Source organism: Diceros bicornis, chromosome 36, assembly GCF_020826845.1.
Source record: "Diceros bicornis minor isolate mBicDic1 chromosome 36, mDicBic1.mat.cur, whole genome shotgun sequence".
NCBI classification, from domain to species: Eukaryota; Metazoa; Chordata; class Mammalia; order Perissodactyla; family Rhinocerotidae; genus Diceros; species Diceros bicornis.
Genome location: NC_080775.1, coordinates 14,472,600 through 14,489,794, shown reverse-complemented (window position 1 = coordinate 14,489,794; position 17,195 = coordinate 14,472,600). Strand labels below are relative to the sequence as shown.

Here is a 17,195-nt window from a genome sequence, read left to right as displayed (position 1 = left end):
ACATCCGGGAAAATCTCCAAAACGTGGAAGTTGACCACATTTGGTTTAGTGGCTGAACATTAGCATTTTAGATGTCCCATTCTCATAATTTAGCGTTATAGAAGGTTATTTTGCTGTAGTAATAATTAATGCACGATTCCACAACCTTAGTTGTATTTAACTGAATGGCTTTGACTTGAACACATACCCTGTAAGTAGAATACATTTTCCTGAACATTAATAAAATGAGATGTCCGCTTGGAACACACAGAACACCGGGGAAGGCTTTTGTATAATACGTAGTCCAAGGCTTAATTCTAAGATAGTCTAGAATCTAGAGGATCAAATAACCTTTTAAACTAATGGTCGCACACGAAGGGCAAAGTAGCTCTTTCATAACCTGAGGGTCCTGAATCTGTAAATTCCTAAAAGACTATTTCACCCAGGGTGCTGTTATCCTATGTATTTACATTTCAGTGAATATATATATAGATTACATTTATGTGGAATGAGTTAAAAACGTACAAATTATGGGAGCAATTTCCTTGAAGTGCGAGAAGGAAAAGCGTTATTTTTACAGAAGAGAGAAGTCAAAAGTGCTGATATACTTGAATAGAAAGAGAACTACATCAGGACAGCTGCTGTTTCTCATGAAACTCCCAGGCTGTTCTATTTCTTCTTTTATCCTCTCTTTTGGCTATTTCTTCTTTTGGCCTTTCTTTTGGTTCAGCAGACCCCTGAAAGCTTATTCTTACATAATTCCCTTTTCTTTCCAGTTAACAGAAATGCTTACTTCCTTGTCCTATTGAACTTTATAATGAAATATTGTGTTCAGTGTTGCTGAAAGAAAATGACAGAAGTATAGATAGATAAGAAGTATTGTCTGTGATAGGAAGAAATATATGTCATCCATGTTTGTAATTTAGCATATGGTGGACAAATTTGTAAGATAGTGTGAACGGTTTAGGAAATACTCTTATCTAAAAATAATATTTTCTCGCTTGTATTATTTTCCTTAGCACTGGCATGGAGTAATTGTAATTCATTTCCTGGTGTATATGTATGTAAAAAAATGAATAGCTGTCAACAATCAGGAAATCAGTCGAGTTGGGATGTCTGTTGAAAAACAATGCAATAGCCTACGAATTGTTAATCATGGCAGCTATGTAGGCAAATATTAGGTTGAGAAGGGTCAACACAGTTTAAAAACAAAAAGTTCTCATTTGATAATCACTGCTGAATATTAGTCAACTAACACACATTTTCTAGGATTAATACATACTTTATTCATCATACTGCAGTGGTTTGACTGCTAAGCACTAACATTTCCTAATAAAAAATTTTTTTAAACTTTGGCTTATTTTGGAAAAATAATATTCTCTTCCTTACAAAGGTCAATGCAGGGAACACCTCATTTAATCAACTGAAGAGGACAAATTGTATAGTTGCATTCTAATTTAATTTAAGAGAAGATTTATTCCTACACTGTACTGAGCGAGGTATTACTTATAAGAACTTGATTTTTTGTTTTTTTCCCTGAAGGGACCTTAACTGAAAACCCTAGTGGCCAGTCTTCTTATTCTGATATTGAGAATCGCCTCGCTTTTTACTTTCTGTTAGCCCTTCTGAAACTGTGCAACCAAAAAGAAGAAAAAACATCATTTTAAGCACCATTTTGCCAAATCAGTGAATTGATTAAAAAATACTTTATGCTGAACACACAAATAAATGCCTAAATCATACTACCTTTGATATAAAGAATCATCCATACATTAACAGGGACTAGTAAAAAACATCTGTTGCATAGAATATTTTGCTAACAAGATTTATTGAAACCAGATCAGGAGAGCTCTGTTACTCTGGGCTGTCTGTTGGGACCTGGAAATACCTTTGTCACAGAGGACTGGATGTACTGATGCTAATCATTAAAACAAGATTCTGCCAGCATGAGATTTATGAGGACCAGTAAGCAAACAGCATCCGAAAAAAGCTGAAATTCAAGGAAATTCTGTGTAAGGATGCATGGGCCACATTTTGCTTACCTGTTCAGCAGAGGCTATTGTGTGCGTAAGAGACAATGGAGGCCACCCTGCATCCGCAGGCTCTCTATTCCGAATAAACACAGACCAAAGAAAAAGAAGCAAGTTGTGATTGAATACTTAGAGGTCACTTTATATGACATCTGTACCAAGTTAAATGCTGGTCCACGTGAGAGAGTGTCAGCTCATCAGAGTTCAGTGGCCGGTAAGAAATCCTACTGTGTCCCTGGTTTATCAACCTGCAGGTTTCTAATTCTATTTCTTTTTTGTGTGTGTGTGAGGAAGATCAGCCGTGAGCTAACATCCGATGCCAACCTTCCTCTTTTTTTGCTGGGAAGATTGGCCCTGGGCTAACATCTGTGCCCATCTTCCTCTACTTTATGTGGGACGCCGCCACAGCATGGCTTGACAAGCGGTACGTCAGTGTGCGCCCAGGATCCGAACCTGCAAACCCCGGGCTGCCGAAGCAGAGCGCGCGCACTTAACTGCTGCGCCACTGAGCCAGCCCCTCTAATTCTATTTCTTAAAAAAAAAAAAAAAAAAAAAGTAATAATAATAATGCTTTTAGAAATAGAACAATGCATTATTCAATCCATAGAAACGAATAGTGGTCCTTCAGTAACAAGGGAAATCGATTTTCACCTCCATTTTAGAAGAGGAGTTGGGGTACATATTTATTTGTGCTGAAAAATTCCTTGCAACGTCCACAGACTGTGTGTTTTTAGGTATCTGGGAGAGCAGTTAAAAGCAAAAAAAGCCAGCAAAGACCTTTTAATATTTTATGTTCTTTAAACCATGGGACCTTGTGTTTGCTAGTTTAGAAAGATAAATTGAAATTTCTGTGACCAAAAAAAAAAAAAGGACCCTCTTGATTTTTTGTTCTTTGAAATTGGTTCTGCTTTTTTAAAGAGCATTTGTAAATTAATGTAAACGAAACTTAGCTCACTGGTATATGAAAATGCAAGTTTGCAGGCCTTTTTGTCAGACTAGATGATGTCTTTTAGGCAGTCTTAGATTAAAGGAAGAATTTTAAAAGATCAACAGGAAAAGAAGACAAAGAGCTGGTTTCCTTCTAAAAGGCTTTTTTAGCAACATAAACGTTTGTATAGATTGCTATCTTGAAAAAGATGACAATGTTATTTTCTTGCCCAGCTAAAAGACATTGAAAGTTGATTATTGAAGGTTGATTATTGTAAGGCAGCCGTCTATAAACCACAATTCCAAGTCTACTAAGATCATTACTTTGCACTTGCATAAGTGGCTTTACTATACTACAACTCAAAGCGAGCTCAGTTTTAAATCATTATTAGAGCATTTGATCATTTGGGTACATTTTCCTATGATTTTTTAATTGGCCTCTTCGAAGAAAACAGCTGGCATTGATCATATAATAAGAGAAATAGATGTGCTGAGATTTTTAGATAATAAGCAAAAAATATTCAGACAGTTGTTGTTTGGAACAGTCAACATTTGGACTACAATTTACATAACCTAAGAATATCTTTAATACCCAAACTTGCACGTTTTCCTATTGGAAACTTCCTAGACAAAAGTCATCCGCTAAGCCTGAAACACATGTATCAGCTCAAAAAAGAGTTTTTGTGGGAAGAATGCAAATTTATATAATTTTCATTTATTTTAGGAAAAAAAAAAAAAGAGAGAGAGAGAAAAGGGTGTGTGATGTTTTCCTGTGATTTTAAAAAGGACCTTGTGGAAGAAGCAGCTGGAATCTTTCACGCCAGCAAGACTTTTTGAAAGGGACAGAATCGGAGAAAATTTGAAAGAAAATGTTCAAGTGGAAAAGTTATAAATTGTTACAGAAAGCTTTGTTTTTGTGCAAAAAGTCCATTTTGCTGTGCTTTTCAAGTGTGTAATTCACATTTTCTAAGCATAGAAAAGTATTCAGATAGGGTATTGTGCAGGATGATATTCTTCAAATCCTATGGGAATTGTTTAGATATAAAGTAAGGAGAAAGTTTTGTATTATGACAGCTCGTCTCTTTTGTTAAGCGTTTATTTAATATCAGTATCATATTTTGAGTTGACCCTGTGAATAGCAAAAAGGTTTATGGCTGTGACACTATGTCGGTTTTTCAGAATTAAGATTGCCACTCGAAAAGGTGATGATGTAGAAAATTAATCAGTTGCTTCTTCTTGTGTCCTTTGAGTGAAATTATTGCCTTAAATTGTAGACTTATAAAATTCTTTTGCCTTGCTTTGCATTTTAGAAGTTTACCACTGTTAGCAATTCACAAAACTTGTCACGCTAGGAAACCAAACTCGCTAATCAAGAAGGAAATCTTGACTTAGATAAATTAGCAGTTAGCATCAGAAATGAAGGCACATAATTTATAAGTGTTTGTAAGTTTGCCCCTCCATACAGATGATAAGTTAGTGTGGCATATGTATCCATGACACACTGCAAGAATCTAGAATCCCATACTGGAAAAATCTCAGCGAGTCCCCACTTCCTTCCCTTTTTCTGCAAATGGTCACACAATGGCAGACAACATCCTCCGCCACTAGTTTTGGAAGCCCTCCCTATACACCTGAAAGAAAGTATGTGACAGGGAGGCGACAGGCAAATGTTCTCATTTTCTTTGCTGTAACTTGAACTTTAACTTGTTTCACAAAAAAAGAAGAGGGAGGAAGGAAGGAGGAAGGAGAGAAATGGTTTCCTGCATGGTTTTCAAAGATCAGCGAAGAAGAAACAATCTACACCTTCCCTTATTCATCTGTCTCGGAGTTTTCTAGATTCATCGTGCCGTTGAATAAAGTAATATAGATCCACAGTGCATCTCTGAAACTTTAGGGTCCCAATATTTCAAAATTCAGAACTTCGTAGGTTTTAGACGGGTAATTCACGGGATTCCTTAACCCCCTTGGTGCAGCACCTGGCATCCAGTGTGTTAATGCTCCTGCACCAGAACGTGGGTCTTCATACCACGTGGGCGAGAGGAGGGTCAAACGTTGCCTCGTGTAAAAAGCTTAGGTTTGCCACCAAGTGGGTTAAGAAACATTTGTTTCTTAGAGCTTTTCGGATTTTGGAATTGTGGATAATGAGCACCTGTAATACTCTATTTTACTTATGAAATCTCTGTCCCTGGAGAACTCAATCTTCATAATATGCTCATAAAATATGGAGGAGTTGGTATGACGCTAGCATCATATTACCTTTCCTGAATCTTGGGTTAGTCCTTTCTGTTACACTAGTATATCTTTCTGGGTTTGGTGCTCTATTGTCTTACTGCCCGTGCGTGTCAAAACACTGGTTTCAGGAGGAATTCTTCCACGCTGCGAGTCTTCTGTTTGCCCCCAGTTTCTCCTGAAAATTATGAACGTCTCATTTGACATGAAGGTGATCTCCTGAAAAAGCATTTCCTCATGTTTTAAAGGAAAACAAGCATGTTGTGGATTTTTCTAATCCTATCAAATTTAATTTTTGCTTTCTTTACCTTATGGTGTCTTGGTTAAATTTGTTGTTGCTGTTTATTTGTGGCAAATTCCCTCTGTGATGTATTGCTAGAAATCTTAGTTTTTCACAGTGGATTGTTCACACTTCCCATGTTTTATGAACAGTACAGGCAGAAGAGAGACATCATCTCAAAAACTCCTGTAAATCAAAGACCACACAGGCAATGAGATGCCACTTCTTTGCTGGCAACATTAATAACTACATAAAAGTTTTGAGTAAAATCTGGTTAATGTTAGAAATAAGACTTGAGTTTTATTCTCAGTTTAGCAACTGACTCTCTAAGATACCTTTTTTCTCTTTCCGAAAATGACACGTGACCACTGTTGGAACATGAACTGTTTTAGGGTATTTTATAAGTTGGCATTTATCAAGTACAGTGAACTCTGGGAGAAATGTCCGAGTAGAACTCTGAGAGAGGCAGCTGGGGACTTCTAGCGCCTTCATTAGGCGATAGCTTCTCAAGTCGCTGGAGATAGGGTGACCAGGTCTCCCATTAGGACAGCTTTCTGATTTGCAGCCACCGAGTTTGGCGATATCGTTTGACGGGGCTGGCCACCTCTAAGTTATCACAGATGTTTACAGACAGCAGAAAGGCAAATAGAACATTTCTGCATCATTGTCCTTTGGGAGGGATTAAGAGCGATGGATCCCTTCCAGAATTTAATGGATTTGGACGGGCTTCACGCCTTGGTGATTTCTTGTTATATTTATCTGTGTGACCCTGCTGGGGGGTTGAGCTGGAGAGCCCACTGTGGGCCCCAGCAAGGAAGTCAAACCTGTGACTGTCATCAGGGAATCTTGTTTGCCAACAAACTCGTGTTTGGTGGTAAGACGATCCCTTCCTCTAAGCTCCTTCCTTTCCCAAATATCCTTTAGATGTGATGGGTGTGAGTAGCCGCAAACTCAAGCTCCAGCTCGATAAAGGAGCTCCTAATTGCCTGACAGTTTCATCCAATAACAGTTCATCCCATAAGAGTGTCTTTCCATATTTAAGGTTCCACTCTAGGGGCTGATGATCAATTAATCGAATCTCTGTTCTCAGGGAGCTAATGGTTAAACGGGGCAGATAAGATCCTGAAATACATCCTTGCGGGCTCTCGAGTGTTTGGTGAACTGAAGATTTGCTTAAACTCTGCTTTAATAGCATGCGAGTAAAAATTCCAAACCCTACTTGGGAATTGGAGTTTCCTAAACAGGAGCATACCTGTTTGACAATCTCCAGTGGCTGGCCATTGCCTCCTGGATGAATTTGCACTCTATCAGCCTGACGTTGAAGGTCCTCCACATTCTGTGCCTAATCTGCCTTTGGCCCTATTGCCGCATACATACCACCCACTCCAACTGATCTCTTTGGTTCAAAGTATATGGCCTCCACACTCCACTGTATTCCACTGAGGAGAAAGGTGATATTCTTATCCTTTTCTCCATGCAGACCCTGCCCCAAGCCTGCTCTTACACCAGAGGCCACAGGGGCCTTTCTTGCCTCTGAATTTTTCAATTTGTTGTTTGAATTGACAGATCCAACACTGCCCATATGGTCAGTTATCTTTTTATTTGCACCTCTCGCCTCCCCCACTCAACTGTGAGCACCTTTTGGATGAGGACTGTGGTTCATCCTTTTTTGTATCCCCTACATGACCTTCCGTACAGCAGGGGCTCCATAAGTACCGTCAGCTTATTCATTATCAATTGGTAAATCCTCGCCTTACCACTTAGATGATCACAGTTTAAGTGTTTGGATTTCTTGATTCCAAAAGTAACAAGTTGAGCTTTTCCTTCTGGTTGGTTGTTCAGAGCCAGGATTCATAAACATCACTGTCATTGTTTCTTAGTCCACTTGAAAAATACCCTTTCTGGGAGCAGCTATAGTGTCACCACCCAACATCCACGTGTTTCTTTGTCATCGTATAAATGAAGTTAAAGTATTGGAATGGTTTTGCCTGGTGGCACTTGGTATCCGAAGGATAGCTGCTGATTCCTTTGCTGTGGAAGCAATTCCGGCGTGGAAGGGCACGTCCTCCAGGTAGCAGCATGAGTGTTGGGATGTTTGCTGTCGAAATGCCTCGGGAGCTCCCCATCTGTGACTGTGGTGTTCCTTCCTTCCTTTATATTTACTTATTGAGCTCCTGTCTCATTGCTGTTTAGATGTTACTGCCCCACGGTCCCTGTGGCCAATATTTGCCTTGCTTTGCATGAGCAGCACAGAGGCTGCCACCGTAGCCTACGTCAGAACTGTGGATCAATGGCAGTCTCCATAGGGTGAGCCTCTGCTACCCCAACAGGGGCTGTGAGGTTTTTTAGTGAACCAGTACTGTAGGGAAAATACCTTTAACTACCAGAAGCATCGCAACGTGGATGCCACTAATTGCCACGGGAGGTAGAGGATGAGTGCAAACACCCCGATGTCCTGGCCCAGCAGGGGGTGGGTCTGCTGAGTGCCCAGAGGGGAGTCAAGCGTCTGAGGAACCACTGGTTCAACTAGAGGAGTTTAAAGTAGCTTCCAAACCTGAGAATGTGTTAGTTGGTGGGAAAAAGAATTTCCGGTCCTGGGACCAGACGTACAAAACCTCCTACCAGTACCAAATAATCCACTACACACTTTTTAAGTCATTTCTGGGCCTTGCCGAAAGCAAAGTTATTGGGGCTGGCCCGGTGGTGTAATGATTAAGTTTGCAAGCTCTGCTTCGGCAGCCCGGGTTACGGGTTCGGATCCCAGGCGCAGACCTACGCACTGCTCATCAAGCCATGCTGTGGCAGAGTCCCACATACAAAATAGAGGAAGATGGGCACAGATGTCAGCTCAAGGCCACTCTTCCTCAAGCAAAAAGAGGAAGATTGGTGACAGTTGTTAGCTCAGGGCCAATCTTCCTCACCAAAAAAAAAAGCACAATAGTTATTTATTTGTCATATTTTGGAAAACAGTTTCCAGTGTGTGTTCAATCCAAGCAGAGAAAACATGGACGTTGTGTGTTACGGAGGTGAACAGCCCTCCTGGAGACAGCAGTCAGGTCGCCCGTTCTTGGAGCCCCGTGAGCCCACATGGGGCCCTGAGGAGCTCCCTAGGGTCCTCCCCCACGGGCACACTGGTGACCCTTCCCCTCCCTGATCCATGCTGCTCAGGGGCGCTCAGTCTGTGCCCCCCTGTGCGTGCAGGGTTTGAAAAGGAACCCGCAGCCATCTGTGAGCACTCTGCTCTGCCCTGCTTTCTGTGCCAGAAGGGAAGCCCGCTGGGCTCTGCATGGTGTGTGTCCTTTTTCGTCTATAAGCCCCCCTTCCTCCCACCACTTTCCATTAAAAGGGAACAGATGTGGGGTCTCACTGGAGACAGCTGGGTTGGGTTGTATGGCACGGTGCGCTGGTTTTCGCAGGGGGTGAGCAAGTCTCCTGGCATTCCCTCTGTCCCCCTCCCTCTCTTTCAGCAATGAAGTGGTAAGGAGCGACTTGAAGAAGCTGCCAGCACTTCCCACCCAAGCGCTGAAGGAGCATCCTTCCCTGGCCTACTGGTAAGCTGCGCCTTCTCTGCACGCCCCGGCGTCCTCTCCAGGAGCACGTGGGCCCTCCAGGGGTGCGTGCAACTGAGTCCACCCTCCCAGCTGCCTCATGGTCAGCCTGGATTCCAATCAGAGAGCGACTCCACATTGCCCTAAGTGGCTTGGGTCTTCACGAAACCATCTTCTGCATTTATTGAAATGATGTGGTGTGTGTGAGACCGCTCCTTTTTCTATTTTCTTTTCTTCTAAAAAAGCAAGAACCTCCTAAAATTTCACTTTGAAAGCTTGGCCTCCTTGGAGATCCTTTCCTGTGCTGCTCGAGTTTCCTTTTGGAATCCTTGTCGTTTGATGACAGGATGTGCGAGGTTTTGAGATGCGGGAGAACTACAGGGTTTTTTTTCTTTACAGGAGAGAGATTGATTCTTTTATTTTCCCACAGTGTTTCGTATCTCCTCATTTAGCTGCCCTGTAACGTGATGCCGCAGTTCATCTGTAGGGCCCTAAATTACTGATTCTGAATGAATCAGGCATTCAGAAAGTTCCCAGATTGTGGTTTTGGTCACAACTGAGTGGGCCCTGCATTCCTGGGGTTGAAACACTGCTGGGCTTGCAAGCCTTGACGGCTGTCCTTTGAAAAGCATGATGCTGCTTCCCTCGTGGTCTTTCTGACTCCTTAACAAAAAGCCTTGTAACTGCTTTTATAAAAAATAAAACAAAGGCCGGCCTCGTGGCATAGCGGTTCAGTGCGCGCGCTCCGCTGCTGGTGGCCTGGGTTCGGATCCGGGTACACACCGACGCACCGCTTGTCCAGCCATGCTGAGGCCGCGTCCCACATACAGCAGCTAGGAGGATGTGCAACTGTGACATACAACTGTCTACTGGGGCTTTGGGGAGAAAAAGGGGGCGGGGAAAAAGGAGGAGGATTGGCAATAGATGTTAGCTCAGGGCCGGACTTCCTCAGCAAAAAAAGGGGAGAATTGGTATGGATGTTAGCTCACACACGCAAAAAATAATAAATAAATAAATAAATAAATAAATAAATAAATAAATAAATAAATAAAACAAAAGTCTCAGAACAAGTCAATCCTGATGAACTATAACGTGGGACTCTTTCAGGCACTTCTGTAATACGCTTTCTGAAATTGACAGGTTACTAACATTTCATCTTGTGTGGACACTTTTCCAGGCAGCAAACATTGTTCAGGTGGCTTTCAGAGGTTCCGTTAGCTGAGATAGGGTGTCTTGATGCAGAGGGCATTAGCAGGATTAAACTCTGGCCCATAAAACATTTCTCCCCAAGAGACCAGGTGGTGGGCCGCTGGATTGGAAATGAGAAAGCAGAGCCCGCGGCTGAGAGCCCCCTTCCTTGTGCTGGCGTCCCCGAGTCCATTTCTCTGAATTGTTTATTGCCATTCTTCCTTCAATAATATAGATGTCGATAAATAGTGGCTTTCTAGAATTATAATCTGTCCCCAAAGAACAAAATCTGTTTAACCTGCGGGGACTCTGCATGGGTGGGCTTCCAAATGTCCAGCCTGGCAGGTTGCACATATGAACACCAACATATGACATTCCCGTTCTCTTGTTCATGGAAGTCTATTGCCCGTGCCCTAATTCCTTATGCTCCATGGGCTTTATCTTCTAGATTTTCCCAGCTCATTTTCAGGAAACCAGTGGTAAAGGAGCTAGAGATGCAAGAATATATCTCTAGAGCCAGTAGTTCCTATGGGAAGGGGATGTATTTGCCGGGGGGTGCTGTAATGGTGGTGGGTTGGCTGGAGTCAGAGCTGGTTTTAGCCTAATCCATTCCTCAGTTAGCCCCTCATTAATTTGTTTCCAAGCATTTCTTACACCCTGTGCTCATTTCAGAGTTATGAACTCCTTCTCTCTCTCTCTTTCCCTCTCTCTGGATTTTTCTTCATTATCTCCACAGTCTGCTCTGTGCTCACATGTTATTACTAATACAGAAATTCCTCCCTTTGTGCTCATACTCTCTCTTTTGTCAATAGGAGCGTCTTTGTCTTCATCCATATCTGTAGCTATCTCTCCATCTCTGTAACCAGGCCAGCACTTTCCCGAAGCCTCATTTAGACCCATAGGTGCCCATGCCACTGTCTCAATGCACCAAGAGGATGGCAGGACCGAGGGAGGGACGTTTTTGAAGCAGATGCCCTCAGGCTCCACAGCCCAACTTCTATACAAACAAGCCAGTAGCATAGACCATCCTGATGATGCGTTGCTAAAAAACATCAAAACAAATAGGACTTTTCACCTTATTTCATTATGGGTGGCTAGTTGTGGCTGGCTTTACTATTCCAACCTACTTATTTGGATTTTTAAAAAGTAAAGATGTCAGAAAGGGATAAATCCTGGTCATACTTCAAATAGATATAGACTGGAGATAGAGCTGGCAGACCAAGCTTGTTCCCAGCTTTCCATCTCTGCCTCAGTGTCATCACTCATCTGCAAGATTAACGAGGACCCTTTATCGTTGAGGGAGATCTTTACTCAGTCCTCACATCACAGTCTCAATCAAGTTGCCCACAGTCTCAAATTACCCTGATCATTCTTGAAGAAGGATGCTTATTTTCCATTCTTCTGGGCTCTCCTGCTCTCGCTCGCCTTGGCTGACGTGATGGACAACCTTTGGGCCATTGGGAGCCCATCCACACTAGTCAAGGAAGGCATTACAGCCCAGTGAGCAAAGCAGTGGGTTTTTGAATCCCAGCCAAGTCTCCGAACTGTGGGGTAATGACAGCCCAGGAAGCTTGAGTGACTTCTCTGCCACCTCAGTTTCCCATCTGTAAAGTGGGATTAACCATACCAACCAAATTCAGACTGTAATTAAGAGAGGAAGTAAAAAGTCACATAATGCAATTAGAAAGGATTGAAACTTGCGTAATAATGCTGAGTAATCATACGATAATCCTTTTTGCTAATTTTCCCCAAGCGTTTAACAAGCTTGGACTTCTCACTCTACATGATTTCCTTATCGGGGAGGCATCTGAGAGAGAAAGTTAGAATTATGTGCCCAGGGCCACAGAACATGGCAGAATCAGGGCCCTGACCTGGATTCTCCCGGGGACCTAGCTTGCGAATCTGGGACCAACCCTATCACCCATATGGGGCATGCAGGGACATCTTCCTTTACTCGGAAATCGTTGACCACTGCAGGCTGATGACTCTTCTGAGACAGGGAACCGTATTGCCATCACCCTGTGTCTTCTTACATTACCCACGCATTCCCTGGGCCTCTTGTCTGCAGAGAGGTGATTTAACTTGACGACTATGGGGAGGCATGGTCAGCTTTAGTCATTCGTCTTTTTCCCTCGTGTAGCACTGTGGCCTCCAAATGGTGTTTTGGGATTCCATTTACTCTGGCTCGTAGGTTTCTGATAGTTATTCCGTTAAGTCCCTTCTGCAGACTTTGGGTAGTTGGCAAACTGTCTGCAAAGTTCGTGGCACATGAGCCATCTGTAGATACCAGGGGACGAGCGGGAGCGGGCAGGGGCCAGAGGGAGCTATCAGTCAGCATGGTGTGTGTTGTCACGCCGTGGGCCCACAGTGTTTCGATTGGGGCGAAAGGAGTAGGGAAGCGCTGAGGGAGGAGAAGGTAGATACCGTGGCCTCACAGATGGTCTCAGAGAGCAAGAGATGCAGGGCGAGGTGGGGATAGCAGATCCCTGCAGCTGTCAGGCACCGTGAGACCCCGTGGTCAGGCCACTGATGGGTGAACAGCTGCCTGACAGTGTTTCTGACTTGCACTGGTGTTTTCCCTGAGCCTTGCTTATGTTCACAACTACAGCACCATATGGATTTTCATCTCCCCACCTCAGCCCAGGGGTCCTCTCTCCCAGAGCCTCAGAGGAAATAGGCTCATATCTACACTGACTTGCTTGACCCTGACTTTAGGAGTCGATCTCACAAAATGCTCGATCATGTGGCAGGAAGCGTGCCAACATAGCTGTTGAGTCAGTGGGTGGGTGGGGAGAAATCTGGAAGAGTGAGGCCAGAAAGTCCTGACACAGCTCTGAAGGTCTGGTAAGGCTGGGTCGACCCTGAAGAGGACACTTCTGGAGAATTCTGTCAGGAGACACTTAGTCACACTCCAAGCAGAATGTCCAAGGTCGTGTGGGGGCTGAGGAGAAACATGGCTTCATCTGCCCCTTTCTGAACAGAGGGAGCCCGGACCCCACAGAAGTGACTTTCCAACTCAAGAAAGGCCAGTCCTCGTCCTGGGTATTTATAAAGACACTTTGTTGGGAAGAGTCAGACGACCTTACACGCATCAGATATCAGCATAGTGAAATGAAGAGATATTCAGTGAAGATTAAGATAGTAATTGGAAGATCAATAAATTACCTCTAAGTAGTAGGTAGTGAACATATAGAACGTGTTACCCCCAGGAATGACCTCGCTAAAAAAGAAAAAGTGGGTGAAAGAAGGCTTTAGATTAATTCTGGGATAATAAATTAATAATAAAGAATAAAGAGCAACCACTAAGGTCTTGAGGTTCATCCGTAAGATCTCCTCCCATGATGGAGTCCACTGGTCTGTGGTGAGGAAGGGTGAGACAGAGAGTGAGAAGTAAGATTCCAAGGCCGTGTGGTGAGGTCATGGAGGCCAAGGCTTTGGGACTCAACTCCTCAGCAGGTGGGATGTGCTGCCCCCGTGACTCACAAGGTTGGCTCTGTGCTTCTGAAAGCAGCAGAGGGAGCAGCCCCAGCTCCCACCTCACTGGGCACAGAGTCACTTCTCAGAGAGGCCCTTCATGCCCTCCACCCTCTCAAAGAAGGGGTTGGCTCACCATTGTCCCACAAGGCCTGAGCTAATCTCTTGTTGTTTTAGAACTAAGATTTCAGAAGATAAAGGAGTTCCTATCTCATTTCTGGTAGCTGGCTTGTTGTTTCCCGGTGCTCTTCTGGGTCGTTTATTGCCTCATGGTTTATGGGGCCTGAATTCCAGAACTTTTCCATCTTCGTTGGAAGCCCTCAACCCTGATGACTAATTCAGGGTAGCTAGGCCATGGGCATTCTGTTGAGGTCAACGCCTGCCCTCCGCCCATGAGGCCCTGTGTAGACAGGATTCAGGAGATGAGGAGGGTGAGAAGGAGGATCCAGGGAGTTCAGCCAGAGCGTCCACTCTGATCTCTGTCCAGCCCGTCACCTTACTGTCCCCTGTTCCGTGTCCCTCCCCACCGACATGCGTGCTCACCGTTTCTTCCTCTTCTCCCACATTACCATTTCTTGCAAGGAGCTGACCCCGAAAACCTGGGCTCTAATCTTATTTCACTGATTATAAGTCCAAGACAAACAGAATGAGAGTCCTCTGAGGGGAAAACAGACTTTTTTAGGAAATCTGTAGCCCACGGCATCTCACTTAGCTGAGTTTGGAAATGCCACTTCAGGACAAATCATTTTTCCAGGAGCTGTTGGCTCCTTGGAGCTTCTCGTGAGGCTTTGGAGCTTCTTGCTCAGGCTCAGAAGAAGTATCTCCATTAGGAGGGTGCTCGGCTGTTGACCTAGGGACTGTAATAACAGAATCTTTTTCTTGTAATTCTAGTGAGGACCGAGTGATTGAGCACTATAAGAAACTGAACGGCCAGACCAGAGGTCAAGCAATTGTAAAGTAAGTGGCCCCTCCCAGTGCCCATGAGGTCATGTTTAGCATATGTCAGGGTTGTTCAATTGTGCTGGGAAAGACATATCTCCAGGGGGTGATGGTTCAGTTTCATTTTCAAGTAAAGAATCACTCTGAGAACTTGATCATGCACACACACACAATATGTATATGATACCAGTTCTGCCAAATAACCACCCGTGTGTGTGTGTGTGTGTGTGTGTGTGTGTGTGTGTGTGTTGTCTTTCTAGCTACATGAGCATCGTGGAGTCTCTCCCAACCTACGGGGTTCACTATTATGCAGTGAAGGTAAGTGAACTCATTTAGTGAAGCTTGCCAAGCCTGACCTAAAAAACAAAAAAAAACACTTCTCATTTTTTTTCTTTTTAATCTCACTGAAGATTTTTTTAGGGGATAAGAGTGAGTGAGGACTTGGTCAGGAAGACTGCATGCTAGGGGGAGTTGGGGCAATGGAACTTTCCCCCTAGTGTAGTAAGACTTGATTCGGGTACTCTCCAAAACTCACTTTCCCATCTGTGAAGTGGGTATAATAAATCCCTACTTCCTCGCATTCTCAGAAAAATCCTGGGAGATCAGGACAATAGAGCCTCCCAGTAGGAAGATTCCATCTAAATACAAGGAATTGTAAAGAACAAAACTTTTAGCAGAATCGACAGTGTTTTTCTTGGTGGTCAAAGGCAACTTTTGAGGAAGAGACCTGGGATGATAGGCTGACAAATTGAGTACATGGGCATTTAAGAAGACAGGATCTGTCTTAAATATTGTGGTAGCAAGTCCGGTGTGATGTGGACCCCATTCTCAATTCTGTCTCATTCCATCCATAATGTCCCAGACTGAGATTACTTCTTTGAAATAATAGGTAAAGATGTTCCCATGCATCCTCTCTGTGATGAGATAGGATAACTTCCCTTCCTTCTCCTTCCTTAATTTACCCCAACGTGAGAAGTTCAAGTTATTGCCCAAAGTCCAGCCAAAAAGAACAGAAAACATTTCTGAACTCAAGATAGTTCCACCAGCCAACATGAGATTCTCTTGCTGTTCTACCAACTTCTTTCCCCATGTTTCCACCCAACTATATTTTTAATTCCTTTAGACTAGAACATGCGCCATGTTTCATTCATCTTGTGTCATCCATGGCAGCTTGCACAAAACTTTGCATATCCTTGGTATGCATTTAATTGCCTGTATCTTCTTCGAAACTGCAGCCTTTTGATGGCAAAGACTGTGTGTTATATTCTGTTATATATTCCTGGAACCGAGCATAGTGCCTGGCATAGTAGACGCTAAGTAAATATTAACAGAGTGTTTATTGAGAATTGAATTGAGTAGCTGGATGTGTGCATTTCCATGATAGGAACAAATGTTGGAACTGTATTTGTGAAGCCCAATTATGAGGCATATGTGGGGGCTCCAGTCCCACTCAGCAGCTCAGCTCAGGATCTTTTAAAGCTTGCAGTGGTTAAATTCTTCCTGATGTCCTACAAAGCTCTTCCCACCAATGGAAGCTCTTAATCCCTCTTCAGCATCATTCACAGAACTCGTGGAACCATCACAACTATTCCTGCCCTTCTCAAAGCCTAAGCTGTAGTCTGTCGTGAGGAGTGTGACCTGGCCTCTTGGGCTGTCTCCTATCCCATATGAGAAAAACAAATCCTGTAAGGAGACTACCCCTATGTAAGGCTGGCCCTGGGAAGTGCCCATTGGAGTCATTAGGCAGTCAGCTCCCCAAAGGGAAGTCGGGTTATTCATGAAAAGAGGCTCACAATCCACTGTGCTGGCTGCCAGTGTTCAACACACTGCTAGCGAGAGTTGTGGAGCCTGTTTCTATTTTGCCATCTTGTTACCATAGAGGAAACATAAGGATCCACCAGTAGTTCCTGCCATTATTACCTGAGGCATTTCATAGAAAGGGAACTGCGAGTCTTTCTCTCAATTTTGGAAATATCCTGCGGTGATGTGTAGCAAAGGGGTCTGCATTCAAGAATGGGAACCCGGAGTTCAGGAATTCCTGGACTGCATTCTCTGCTTTGCTGCTTGTTCTTGTGTGATCTCTCCTCTATCACTCATAACGAACATAGAGATTAAGAGATTTGCCTCTCCAGCTACCCCCTCTAAAGTCTTCTAGATAGTGGAAGACGACTGACATAGCTTGCTAGACTATTGAGGTAGATGGATTGGAAGTCTTTGAGATGAGAGTTCATCTAGACTGTTATTCCCTTAGACCTGTGTTCCATTTCTTCATGAGCCCTAGACCTTGACAAAAAGGCAGTCTCTGATAGATATGCTTTCTGCCTTCCAATAAAACTTTAGAAATATGCTCTTTGCAGTTTGTCAGAGACCAGAAGCAGACCTTGTGATTTGCAGAGTGCCAAATGCGCGTGCCTGTTTGGCTCTTGGAATCTCCAGGCGTAAGCAGTTGCTCTTCTACTTATGTGGAGAAAGAGGACATGAATCCAAGCAAGCCGAAACCAACTGTGTCAACACTCACTGTTTGGTGGCCTTGTGACTTCACAGATGCCATACTTTGTGGTGTGGTGACAACTCTTACCTAGTCAGTCTGAAGTTGCAGTG

The 17,195-nt window shown here is 43.7% G+C and overlaps 1 protein-coding gene across 3 annotated transcripts in view; it reads left to right on the top strand.

Moving 5' to 3' along the window:
* Positions 1-17,195, top strand: part of FRMD4A (FERM domain containing 4A) — a 216,649-nt gene that overhangs the window by 107,348 nt on the left and 92,106 nt on the right. For all 3 annotated transcript variants that reach the window (XM_058532438.1, XM_058532437.1, XM_058532439.1), the window contains 3 exons: positions 8,913-8,996; positions 14,547-14,612; positions 14,855-14,912. In XM_058532438.1, coding sequence (XP_058388421.1) covers positions 8,913-8,996; positions 14,547-14,612; positions 14,855-14,912 — 208 coding nt within the window. The remainder of the gene's footprint in view (positions 1-8,912; positions 8,997-14,546; positions 14,613-14,854; positions 14,913-17,195) is intronic.